Source organism: Artemia sp. Qi Xiang Cuo, chromosome 16 (assembly GCF_049724085.1).
Source record: "Artemia sp. Qi Xiang Cuo chromosome 16, ASM4972408v1, whole genome shotgun sequence".
Lineage (NCBI taxonomy): Eukaryota > Metazoa > Arthropoda > Branchiopoda > Anostraca > Artemiidae > Artemia > Artemia sp. Qi Xiang Cuo.
In genome coordinates this window covers 23,204,311-23,216,606 of record NC_142809.1, presented here as the reverse complement: position 1 = coordinate 23,216,606, position 12,296 = coordinate 23,204,311, and the positions used below count along the sequence as shown (strand labels likewise).

Here is a 12,296-nt window from a genome sequence, read left to right as displayed (position 1 = left end):
TACACCGACTAAGATATTGAATAGACTAATTTTCTTCGGTTTTTAACGATAAATCGGTGTCTCCATTTGCTAAATATCTGATTCTTCTTTTATTATCATGTCAATATATCTGAAATAATCTTTTGAAGTGGAGACAATGGTGTCAACTGAGTGGGACTTACCCCTCTACTCACCTCAATAATCACCCCTCCCCCTGACTCCCCATTAGATTTGAAAAAAAAGTGTTTTGTATTTTCATTGAAAAAATAGGAAAATAAGAATATTATCCTCTCCCTAATTTTGAGAAATCTGCTTTTGTAAATATGTAAATAAATAAGTTCTACTAGTGAAACTTTAACATTAGATCTAAAGGGACATTCTTTCTCACTGTGAAAAAGATCAATCGCACATTTTCATTGCAAAGCTTTTTCTTTTTTGGTAATTTATTGTTTTTCGTGTTTATTAATCTCTCTTTTCTTATTCTCCTTATTCATTTTTTGTTTTCCTGGTTTCGTGATACTTTTGCATTATTTTGTTTGTAACTATGATTTTAAGATTCGTGTTTTTGCAAAGAAGAATATAATTTTCTTTTTTATAAGAAGTCAAGTCTCCATATCTTTGTGCCTGGAAAAAAAGGTGATTGATTTCTTAATTCTACCGAAGAGTAAAAACACAGTTTTCAAGCTTTTCCGATAATCCTGTTTGTTCTAGGATTTAAATAAGAAAAATATATAAAAATTATAATGTGTAACTTGGAGGCAATAAGATCTTGTCGATTGAGCCAAAGAGTGTAGGCAACATATTAGAATGTGAACTGGTGCTAGTTTCGACACAAAACATACACGTCATCTGGTGTTTGGCGTTCCCTGGCTTTTTTTAAGCTTCTTCATTGTATTCTTGTTTTTTTTTGCAACTGAGATCAGACACTTATTACTATACTAATTTTTCCAATTTGACTAATTTTACCTTATTATTACACTTAAAAAAAAGAAGCCAAAAATGCTAAACGCTAGATTTTTTTTTTTTAAAATTAGCGCCAGTTTTCACTCTTGTAACTTAGGCTTGAGCCATGGCCTGAGCCTTGACATAGTTTTATGATTCTACCCATGATAACAAAATTATTTAACTGAACAAAATGGCATCATTTTTAAAGAAATTAGTATTTGGGTTGAGAATCAAACAAGTAGGTTAGAAAATCTTAGCTAGAGGTGTTTGTCTTGAATAATTCATCCTCTTAATGATGAATGCCGCCTATCTCCTGTTATCTAAATACGCTTCTAGGAACGCAACCATTAAATGAATGATCAAACAGGTGATTCGTTTTACTTTACAATTCATTTTCTTAGTGGCGTCAATTCATGAAAATTATTGGGAGGGCGGGGGGGGGGGGGGTTATTTTTTTCATAATCTAAGTTATTGGCTTTTCTTTTCAATGAAAATACCAAAAAAGCATGTTTTAATGAAAATCCAAAAAAAAAGTATTTTTAAATGAAGGGGATCAGGTAGGGGGGTTACGATCCCCCCTCCTCTATGTGATGCCACTGAATTTTCTAAGAAACACACGATATTTGTTCTTTTGCCTGGGCACCTACGATATGGTTTGTATGTTAAAGACGATGGTGTTTCCTTTATTAAAGATGTGATCGATCATTAAAATAGATCTACCGCACAATAGGCAGGACCGAAGCTAGAAGCCAATTTCTATTTATTCAGAGATGCCCAGATTGTTTCATTAATTTATGTTTATTTTTCAGGCTTCAATGTATAACCTTTCATTAATATCGGACCGGAATGAGAAAAGTCATCACAAATATGAAACACTGAATTTAAATTTCAGCAAATTCAGTTCTAGTCCTCCAATGAGCCGTGCCACATCTCCGATGAATCATCATTTTTATCATCCTGTCAACACACATCCAAATCATGGTTCATTACAATATAATGACTACCGCCATAACGAGAAAATAGATAATCATGAATGTGGTGTAAAGTGCTGGCACCTTGTGCGGCACCACGATAACGATAATAGAAAAGAAGGTGAAAGAGGGAATAAAATGGTGTCGGAAATTTATCTGACTCGTTTGCTCTCGACAAAGGTGCGTTTTTTTTTTTTTTTTTTTTTTTTTTTTTTTTTTTTTTTTAATGAATGTACATAATCTTGAATTTTAGTGAACATTTGCTTTCTTCTGAAGAAGGGGATTAACTGCTAAGAATACATTTTTTCTATGAGAAATTACTGATTCATGGTTATTTGGGTTTCTAGGAAGTCCTGGTAAATGTGCATTTAGTTTAACTTAATTTTCTTTCGAATTTTATTACTATTGGACATTTCAGGGGGGAAATGGGAGCTGTTTTCATTTTCAATTTACTCTTTCAGGAATCAGTTGGAGAAAGAAAAACGAGCAAAAATGGGGTTTTTATAGGCCAAATGAAAATACTGAAAAAACAAAGCGAATATTTTGAGAGGACAAACGCCTCTCTTCTTCAGCGCGAAACGAAACGATGTATCCAAGGAAAGTGCCGAAGTGAAAAAAAAAAAAAAAAAAAAAAAAAAAAAAAAAAAAAAAAAAAACAAACAAACGCGGAAAGTCGCGATCAGTTGGAGGGTGCAAAATCGCATTGCTGAAGATGCAATTTGAGCACCTTTGGGTGTTTTCTGAGTGTATCATCCTTTATTAATAAGTGGACACACCAATCCCTCTTGTTTTAAACAAAATGACCCCATCTATATACCTTTTGAGCTTTGGGTATCTGAAGGTCACAGGAGCCGTTGTTTTTACTTTTTATTTTCTCGTGGTGTATGCTGTAAAGTTCAAGAATAGAAACTGTCCTGTGTAGTGTCTGGAAAAAGTTGTATCAATTTACTTAAAAAAGCAATATTGAATTGCCCCCCCCCCCCCGCTTTCTGGGAACAGCAGTTCAGCGGATCCTAGAAGGGTAATAGTTATTCTTGAATGTACATAGGGCATATTATACCCAATAAATAACCCGACATGTTTGTTTCTTAATTTCTTAGATTTTGATTTTAGTTTAAATTTTCTTTCTAACTGAAATTCCTAGTATCTAAGGATATCCTGTGAAACAAAAACCAAAAATAAAATTTTAAATGCTCTTCGAAAATAATTATATAATTCAGTTATTCTGTGAGAACTGCAGGGTAGTGGTAGTAGTTGTAATTCCCCGTCAATGTGAAGGATCAAAGGGCCAGATTCAAATTTCACTGGAGCTTGAATACAAAAAACGTGGGTGTCGTTTTTTCTGTCAAAGTATTAATTAAGTAACAAATTAATTAGTGAACAAAACTCATTATGAGAAAGTAATTGTCTCTCCAACCTTTGCATAGAGGATTCACTGCTCAAGTTGACCGGGTATGACTCAAATGCTTCTTTTTTGGACTTGGTTGACATTAACATGATCCCCTATCCTATATATGAGCAGATAAAAGGTTAGTAATTAATTAATTATTAATTAATTAACAAAAACATTAATGATAACGATTAGACAAAGTGAAAGAAAATGAACTGGACAGAATTAAGGAATATTTCATTTTATCCGTTTCATTCCATTTCATCCCTCATAATTTTCAATTTCAATCTACTTATTGTCAAAATACACAAAATAGGGGCAAATTTATGCCTCCGGTCCCACAAAAGGATATATGGCCTCCTTATTTAGGGGGAATATCTACACAACTAAATCAACACACAAAAAAAAAACCACTCAAATGAAGAACTGTCACCCACCAATAAAAACCAGCCGAAACCTAGCGACGAGAGATGCTGGAAACATCACTCACAAAAAAATTTCCACCCTGGCCCAGATGCGCCATCCCCCCCCCCCCCCCAAAAAAAATAAATAAATAAAATAAACGCAAGTAATCTAGACGTAAAAAATATTTTTTTAATCCATTATTTTAACAAATACCTATCTTACCCTTTCTGAATTTACCCAATAAAAGGATTACGGGGAAATGGACCTCACCAATCGCTTTTGAATGGAAATAAAGTCCATGAAATATTATAAAAAAGAAATTTCTAACTTTGGTCGTCTGTTCTTTTATTGATTGTACGGAGGAAAATATACTTCAGGTGGAATTATGATACTGACTGTTATACTTAATGTACTAGACTGTAATCGGATATGTCGAAGATCGTCTACATATTAACCTCCTTATAGAAATCTGCGATTTTAATGTGTACAAAGCTTGCCCTTTTTGAACTTAGTCGATTGAAGGAATATGGACGAATGGACTTCACCAATCGCTTATGAACGAAATCTATCAGGTGAGAATTTTTTTTTTTTTTTTACAATAGCATCAAAGATGCTATTGTAAATTTTATACATTGTAAATGTCTTTTATAGATGACGCTGCAAAAGTACATAGACGACTTATTCGAAACAATATTCAGCATAGCTAATCGAGGATCAGCGCTACCTCTAGCAATAAAATACATGTTCGACTTTTTGGACGACCAGGCCTTGCATCATGGTATCACAGATTGTGAGGTGGTACACACTTGGAAGTCCAACTCACTGCCCTTGCGATTCTGGGTGAATTTAATCAAAAATCCAAACTTTGTATTTGATGTAAATAAGTCAAATATTGTAGATGCGTGTTTGTCCGTGGCGGCCCAAACATTTATGGACTCGTGCTCAACGTCTGATCATAGACTAGGTGAGACCCATTCTCTTTAATTATTTCTCCTTCGAAGTCTCAAAATTATTCTTTCTTTCTTTTTTTATAGCAGGATTTATTCTGCCAAATATATATATATATATATATATATATATATATATATATATATATATATATATATATATATATATATATATATATATATATATATATATATATATATATATATATATATATATATATATAAAAAAAACTGAAATTTAAATAGGCCACAATTAACTATTCTTATTTTTGGTGCTAAATTCATAGGTTATAAAGAAGTTAATCCGTGAAGTTCCCAACAGAGACTTTGCAAAGATCCAGAGCCAAAGAGTTGTTGAGTATATCTAGGTTTTATGCACAAAATTCCATGACTAGTGAGGCTGGTCTTCCTCTTAGGCAAATAACCTTGAGACTCTCAATTCTAAGAAATCGAAAATCATTGGTTCAGGCACGTGCAAGTAATAAAAGTGGTTTTGTACCGTATAAAGAATTTTTTAAATTATAAGATTGCATTCCAACTTTGGTTTAAAAGAGTTTGATAATATCAGGCATTAATTTTTTACAAGTGGCACACCAATGGTTCAGATCAGGCAAGTAAACAAATGGAGTTACTATGGTGTGAATGGGTGTGAGACCCATTCTCAATATGATTTTCTTCTCCGTTTGTTTTATAACAGAAGTCTTGCCAAAAATCTCTTCACGTTGGTATGCTCCAATTCCTGTTAATTATGTGATTTCTAATTATGATATGCATGGGCGTAGGGAGGGGGGGCAGGGGGCAGCTGCCCTCCCTAGACCTTCAAATTTAGATTAGATATGGCTGAAAAAGCAGATGGTTGGTGTCACACTATCGACTGCCCCCCCCCCCCCCTAGACAATATGCTGCCTACGCCCATGATGATATATTAATTATATATTGTCAGTTATGAATTAATTATATTATATGTTAACTATGTATATGATAATTATATTCATATTAACTATATTTCTTGTTAATTATATGGTATATAGCTGGCTAACGTACAAAAAAGATAAGGCTAATGCTTCGTAATAACAACGATCTATCCTCACCTAAGTTACAGTAAAGTCTTCTGCTTACCCTCAGTAAAGAAGGTGGTCTGGAGTCCCTACCTTGCAACGCTTACACTGATAAGCTCTACAGTTAAGGTTGCCAAGCCGTCGCCTGAAAGTGGTTTTGCCGAAAATGATAAATTTTGCGGATACTGAGTTACAAACGATATCTTGTGTTAAAAAAAAAAAAAAAAAAAAAAAAAAAAAAAAAAAATTTCTTTCGAATGGTCTAATTGACATTGCTGTAAGACGTCTTTAACTGCCTGTGTTTTTTAGTTCTCCTTTGCCGAATTGCATATTCTTTAAAGCGGTTTTGCCGAATCACATATAGCATGGTCCGTCTTGCAGAAAGTTTCTGATTTGCTGAACGAAAGTTGGTTGGAAAGTCAGCGCTCTAGCTATAGCCGATCCTGAGATACAAATATCAACATTTTCAAACTCCTTTTTCTCAGGTTTTTGCAAAAACAGATTTGGCAAAACCGCTTTCAGGTGACGACTGCTCTATACCTGACAAGGGTCACGGCAAGTCGTACAATAATTATGGTTTGTGGAAAGGATTTTACACCCCTCTCCTAGCTTGCTCATTGAAAAGGGTATTTAGGTTTCTTAATTTTGCCTATAAGCCCCTCGTGTTGGAATGTCTTCAGGAAAATGCGTTTGAATAAGGATATGTAAGGTATTCTGGTCTAAAAAAAAGAAGATATTTGACAACATGGGTCACTTACACCCTTTTGATATGTGTATCACCTCTTAAAGGATTAGAAAATGTGCTTGTCGTGAGACGAGTGACAGTAATCCTGCACACAGGGAAGGGGAATTCCACAAACTGATCTAATACCTCCCCTTCCGCCCCCTAACCTAGTCTGGATCTTTTTGCACATATGAAGGATAGTTGGCCACCATTGTATCAATAAATAGTTGGCATTTTTCAGAGGGGGGGGGGCGTAAAATCTTATGCTTATAATCATTGGAGTAATGCCGCTTATTTTACAGACTGCTAGTAAAAAACAGTCTGTTAGAAAAAAAAACAGAATTATCATTAAAATAAAAAGGCATCACTTTTTAAAGAACTACACTAAACGCAAAGAATGCACAAGAAGGAAATAAGTCAGAATTAAAAGTTTATAACATGTATAAAAAAAATCATAATAATTATTTAGTGAGCCCTCTCTCTCTCTATCTCTCTCTCTCCATCCCCCTCTCTTCTGTCTCTCTCAAATCTGCTAATTCATATGAACTTGCTTGTTTGAGTAATTATTGTCTTTTTTGAAAATATATATATATATATATATATATATATATATATATATATATATATATATATATATATATATATATATATATATATATATATATATATATATATATATATATATATATATACATCAGTAAAGTGAAATCAAGATCCTTCTTATTTTGTTTGGGATTCTATTAGCTGATATCTCTCTATAAGCTGTTGAAAGTGTAATGTCTATTTCTGTGAATGAATGTTCCTTTCCTTGCGAGACATTATTTTGTGTGTCAATTAATCATTCAGCAAGTCTTCATTTTACATTCTTTTGTGTTATAGGAAAGGACTCTCCAAGTTCCAAGCTGTTGTTTGCCAAAGATATTCCAGTTTATAAAGAGTGGGTCGATAGATACTATGCTGATATCAAAGCTATGCCTGCCATCTCTGATCAAGACATGAACGCCATGCTCGCTGAAGAGTCAAGGGTAAGTTTCCCTGTAATATACCTTGTTTTTAAATTTAATTTTGGAAACAAAGCAAACAAAGTTCGGTTGTCGTCCAAAGGAATTTGCGTTCAAAAGTCGGAATAAAAAAAAAACAAAAAACTACATACTGTTCTATCGATTTACATTGTGTAATCTTTTTTGCTAATTTTTCAATACAAAAAGTAAGATAATTTTTTACAGGATATGATTTCATTGCCAAAACTGCAACCTAATGGAATGGCTTACATAGACAAAGGGGAGTTTTTTTTTCGTAAAGAAGACGGGATATACAATTGCCAATTAAGGAATAGAGCTTTTCCCTTAACACGACGATATAAAATAAAACTTATGCAACTAGAAGCGCAGAAACAAATCTCACTGTATCACGTTAGAAACTATGCGGAATTTCTTCTATAAATCACGGTTTTTAATTATAGTTTTTCTTCTTGTTTTTGGCAGATGGGTGTTGCTAATTATTTTTGACTAGCGACACCTACCCCTTGTAGGTTTCTAACTGATGACAGTTCCACCAGTGGAGTAGTTTCATTAAAATCCTGGGGGGCAAAGTTGGAGCCAATTTTCCAAAATCAAGTGAGAAGGACAATGAAAAGTGAAAAATGAGCCATATAGTACCATAAAGGCAAAGATATACTAAAGAAAACTGACCCGTTTCTATGGATGCTTGAATTACCCAGGCTTATCTTAGTTTTGACAAGATTTTTGAAGAAACTAAATTTCAGCTTAGGGGGGCAAACTGGGGCCTGGGGAGGGCAGTTTTTTGGGCTTTGCTTCGTGATAGATTATTTTTAATAAATTTTACTTTTAATAAATAATATAAATGAGAAATAGTAATTACTCCTAGCTACTTTTAGTATATCGTGAAACTTTAAAAACTTTAGTCTAATATAATTCTCACATTCTTTCCAAATTTTTGCTGCTCCAGAAAATCTACTACATTCGATTGTCATATTGAATCTCTTCGGGTTTTGCAAGATAGTTTAATGTAAATTTCAGATAGTTCGCACGATATCTGCTCCGTCAAAACACCTTATGGTTAAGTTAAAATAGTTAAAATATAAGGTTAAAAAGTTAAAATAGCCTGATTTTTTTTTCAGGCATGTTAAACAGTATATGCCACATTTTGAATAGCACTAAAGGAATCAGTTTCGTTAAAATGTTTGTAATTGGTTGCGTTATTCACAACTATGCAACAAAACAGTCTGAAAATGCCAGGATGTCAATGAATTCGTCAGCGCCCTCTGAGTCTTTCTTTGTCACCAAAATGAATTTACTGTTAAATAAGGTTAAAATTTTGCGTTCAGGTCTACTGTTAACCCAGTCAGGCTATTAGGACAGATTTTAACAATAGAAAAATATGACGGATGCAACAAAGCTTTATCTATATTTTCTGTGTCAAAAATAAACTGTTTGTAAATCAAGCTTGGTGAGCGTGCCCCGGGCCTGTGCTGATCAGTGGCGTAGATTCACGAAAAACTATGGGTGGCAGTGGGACAAAAAATATTTTTCAAAATCTAGGGAGATCTATTTTTCGATTTTTTCAGTAAAACTACAAAAAAGAGCATTATTCAATAAACATATTGTGGAAAAGGTGTTTTTCGAAATCTACCCCCCCTCCTCTTTGTAAATGACACCAATGGCGAATATATCTGTGTTTTGTTTTTTGTTTATCCCGATTCAGAATTCAATGGGTACACCATCCTTTCCTTATAGTCTTAACAACCTCGAACTGAAACAAAGTGAATATATATATATATATATATATATATATATATATATATATATATATATATATTTTTGCAGAATCTTGAAAGACAATTTTTCTTTTTCAGCTTCATTCCTTGGAATTCAACACAAATTGTGCCCTCTTTGAATTGTACAGTTACGCCCACAAATACAGTGAACAATTAAACACGGCTTTGGAAGAAGATGAATTTAGTCAAAAGCAGCGGCTGGCCTACCGACTGGACCAAGTACATCTGCTCATGCAGCCTGATGCAAATAGCCCCTGAATTTTGTGATTCAATAATAACATTCCCCTAGTAGACTCTCTTAATGGGACAATTGTGAAACGGTTAATTTTTAGCATTTTTGCAATGACAAAAAAATCTCATTTTTATTTAGCAAAGATGAAATAATTGTGATTTTTGTCTATTTTCTGTTTTCTTTTGTAAATAATGCTAACTTGCTCATAGTTATTTCGCGCGGAATTCTTTCGGACTGCTTTTTTTCTTAAAAGAAGAGCCAGAATACGCAGCTTATTTGTATGTGATGTTTTAATTTATTTGTTTTTCCTTTTTTATCGGCGAATAGACTTATAATGAATAAAGTCAATTATTGTGTTTTTTTTGTGAGTGAAGATGAAGTAGCTGCGTCCGAGAACACATACAGCCAAGAACTGATTTCTGAGGCCTAAAATCGTCAATAGGGGAACAAAAATGGAAAATCGTGTAAGACGTCTGCAATACGTGAAAATATTAAGGTTTTAGTGGGTATGTAGAGCCCCCTCTCTAGAGGTTATGTCAACTAACTAATGGCCATAAACCGTGTTTCAACTTGCAATATATTTGTAATATAATTGTTTTCCTTTTCCCAAAATATTTATGGCGGAATATCACTGAAGCGACATCTTTTTTACAATTCAGAACAAAAACAGTTTATATATGGAAATTATGCTCAGACAACTTTGAGTTCAATTAGGATTTTTCGGCCGTAACCAAGTCTATAAAGAAAAATTAACGAAATCAGAATCGAATCAGCGAAATCGAAATCAGAAATCAGCGAAAAATTGGAAACGAACGAGGATTTACATGAGCTTATTTAATCTCTGTGGCTGCTTGAACTGCTGTTCATCACATTATATGTACATACTTTGCATGGGAACGATAAAAATTAGTGTGTGATCAGATCCCTAGGAATAAAAAAAACAATAACAACCATCCAAATTGATTGGATCAAACTACTGTTTTTTTTTTTTTTTTTTTTTTTTTTTTTTTTTTTTTTTTTTTGGCGCTGAGCCGTATATACAATATCAATTGTGGCAAGTCAATACCTCAGGAATCAATGTTTAAGTCAAATTTATCTTAATTGTAAAAGAGAAAAAAACGTTTCAATTGTTTTTCACACTTTTTATTTCGGTATGTCAAGAATCCAATAGTAAGTCAGTAAACAACGTTTATAAAATACTAGCAAAAAATTTCTCTTCCCTCGCTTGGGACTTCGGCTCTCACAGATGGTAAAAATTATATTTGCCCCCCCCCCCTCCCAAAAAAAAGATGCTTCTGCACGGAAATCTCTTGCGCTATTTTGTTGCAAAAAATCCCTTAGGTAAAATGCCACTTTCCATTAAAATTTCAGCTCGACCGGAGACAAAAAGGGCCAAGCATTATTACCGCTCCTCATAGCCAAGGAACATGTCCCCGAAATTTTAGGTTGGTCGGTCTAGCCGTTTAGCCGTTCTCAGATGTAACGGTTTTTGTATATAATGTGTTTTAATTATGGACAGTCAACGCAACTATGTTTACCGTGTTCTTCAGGTTTCTGGCTTATGACTTCACACGATTCTGACCGAGTTGGATTTTACTGACATGGTATATAATTATAGACACTGATTTTTATTAAATAAAAAAAAAAAAATAAAAACAAGTTTTTTGAACTGAAAGTAAGGAGTAACCTTAAAACTTAAAACTAACAGAAATTATTATGTATATGAGGGGGTTTGGCCCCTCGTTAATACCTCGCTCTTCACGCTAAAGTTCGAATTTGTTCCAATCCTTTAAGAATGACCCCCTGAATCACGAAGGCCGTTCGATTAGAATAAATAGCTCTTTTGAAAGTACTAAAAAAAGTTTTAGCGTAAAAAGCGAGGTATTGACAAGGGGGCTTACCCCTTCATATACGTAATAGTTTCTGCTCGTTTTAAGTTTTAATGTTGCTCCTTACTTTCAGTTGAAAAAACTTGCTTTTTTATTTAAATTCTGATCGTTGTTTAAATAATTTTGAGAAACCCTGCGCTCCCTTCATGGAAAAATTCTCTTCCCGCATATAAAGATCCTCCCCCACCAGAACAAATCTCCCCTGAAAAAATCTGTATACTTCCAAATAACAAATACTATATGTAAACAAATTGCAAAGTTCATAACTTGCAGCACTTCCCCCGGGGGCTGTGGGGGATTAGGTCATCCTCAAAGACATTGTTACTAGATTTTGGACTATGCTGAACAAAATGGCTATCTCAAAATTTTGATCCGGTGACTTTGGGAAAAAATGAGTGTTGGAGGGGGCCAAGTTGCCCTCCAATTTTTTTGGTCACTTAAAAAGGACACTTTAATTTCCGCTCGAATGAGGCCTTTCGGTATTCTATGATCACTGGGTCGATACGATCGCCACTGAAAAAAAAAACAAAAAAAACACGCATCTGTGATCTTTCTTCTCGCAAAAAAAATGGAATTTTGTTCTTCTCACAAAATTCCACATTTTTTCAGATAGGACATTGAAACCTCCACAGTAGGGTTCTCTGATACGCTGAATCTGATGGTGTGATTTCCATCAAGATTATATTTTTTTTGGGGGGGGGGGGTTACCCCTTTTTTGAAAATATGACAAATTTTCTCAGGCTAGTAACTTTTGATGGGTAAGACTAAACTGGGTAAACTGATGAAACGTATATATTTGAAATCATAGGCAACGCGCTAGCGCTGCCTAAGTAAAGAACGATGTGGGCACAATGTGTTGTTTTTTGGTTCTCCATACCTGGGCACTTCGTATCGAAGGATTTGTTGTAGAGAGTTCGAAAAGGGCTCATTCGAGTGCAAATTGGAGTGGCTAGTGCCCT

The 12,296-nt window shown here is 34.1% G+C and overlaps 1 protein-coding gene across 2 annotated transcripts in view; it reads left to right on the top strand.

Moving 5' to 3' along the window:
- The window catches only part of PlexA (plexin A), a 339,500-nt gene extending 329,694 nt beyond the window's left edge, over positions 1–9,806 (top strand). For both annotated transcript variants that reach the window (XM_089102579.1, XM_089102578.1), the window contains exons 23-26: positions 1,734–2,075; positions 4,342–4,654; positions 7,299–7,444; positions 9,295–9,806. In XM_089102579.1, coding sequence (XP_088958705.1) covers positions 1,734–2,075; positions 4,342–4,654; positions 7,299–7,444; positions 9,295–9,474 — 981 coding nt within the window. In that variant the 3' untranslated portion in view covers positions 9,475–9,806. The remainder of the gene's footprint in view (positions 1–1,733; positions 2,076–4,341; positions 4,655–7,298; positions 7,445–9,294) is intronic.
- Positions 9,807–12,296: the final 2,490 nt, after the last annotated feature.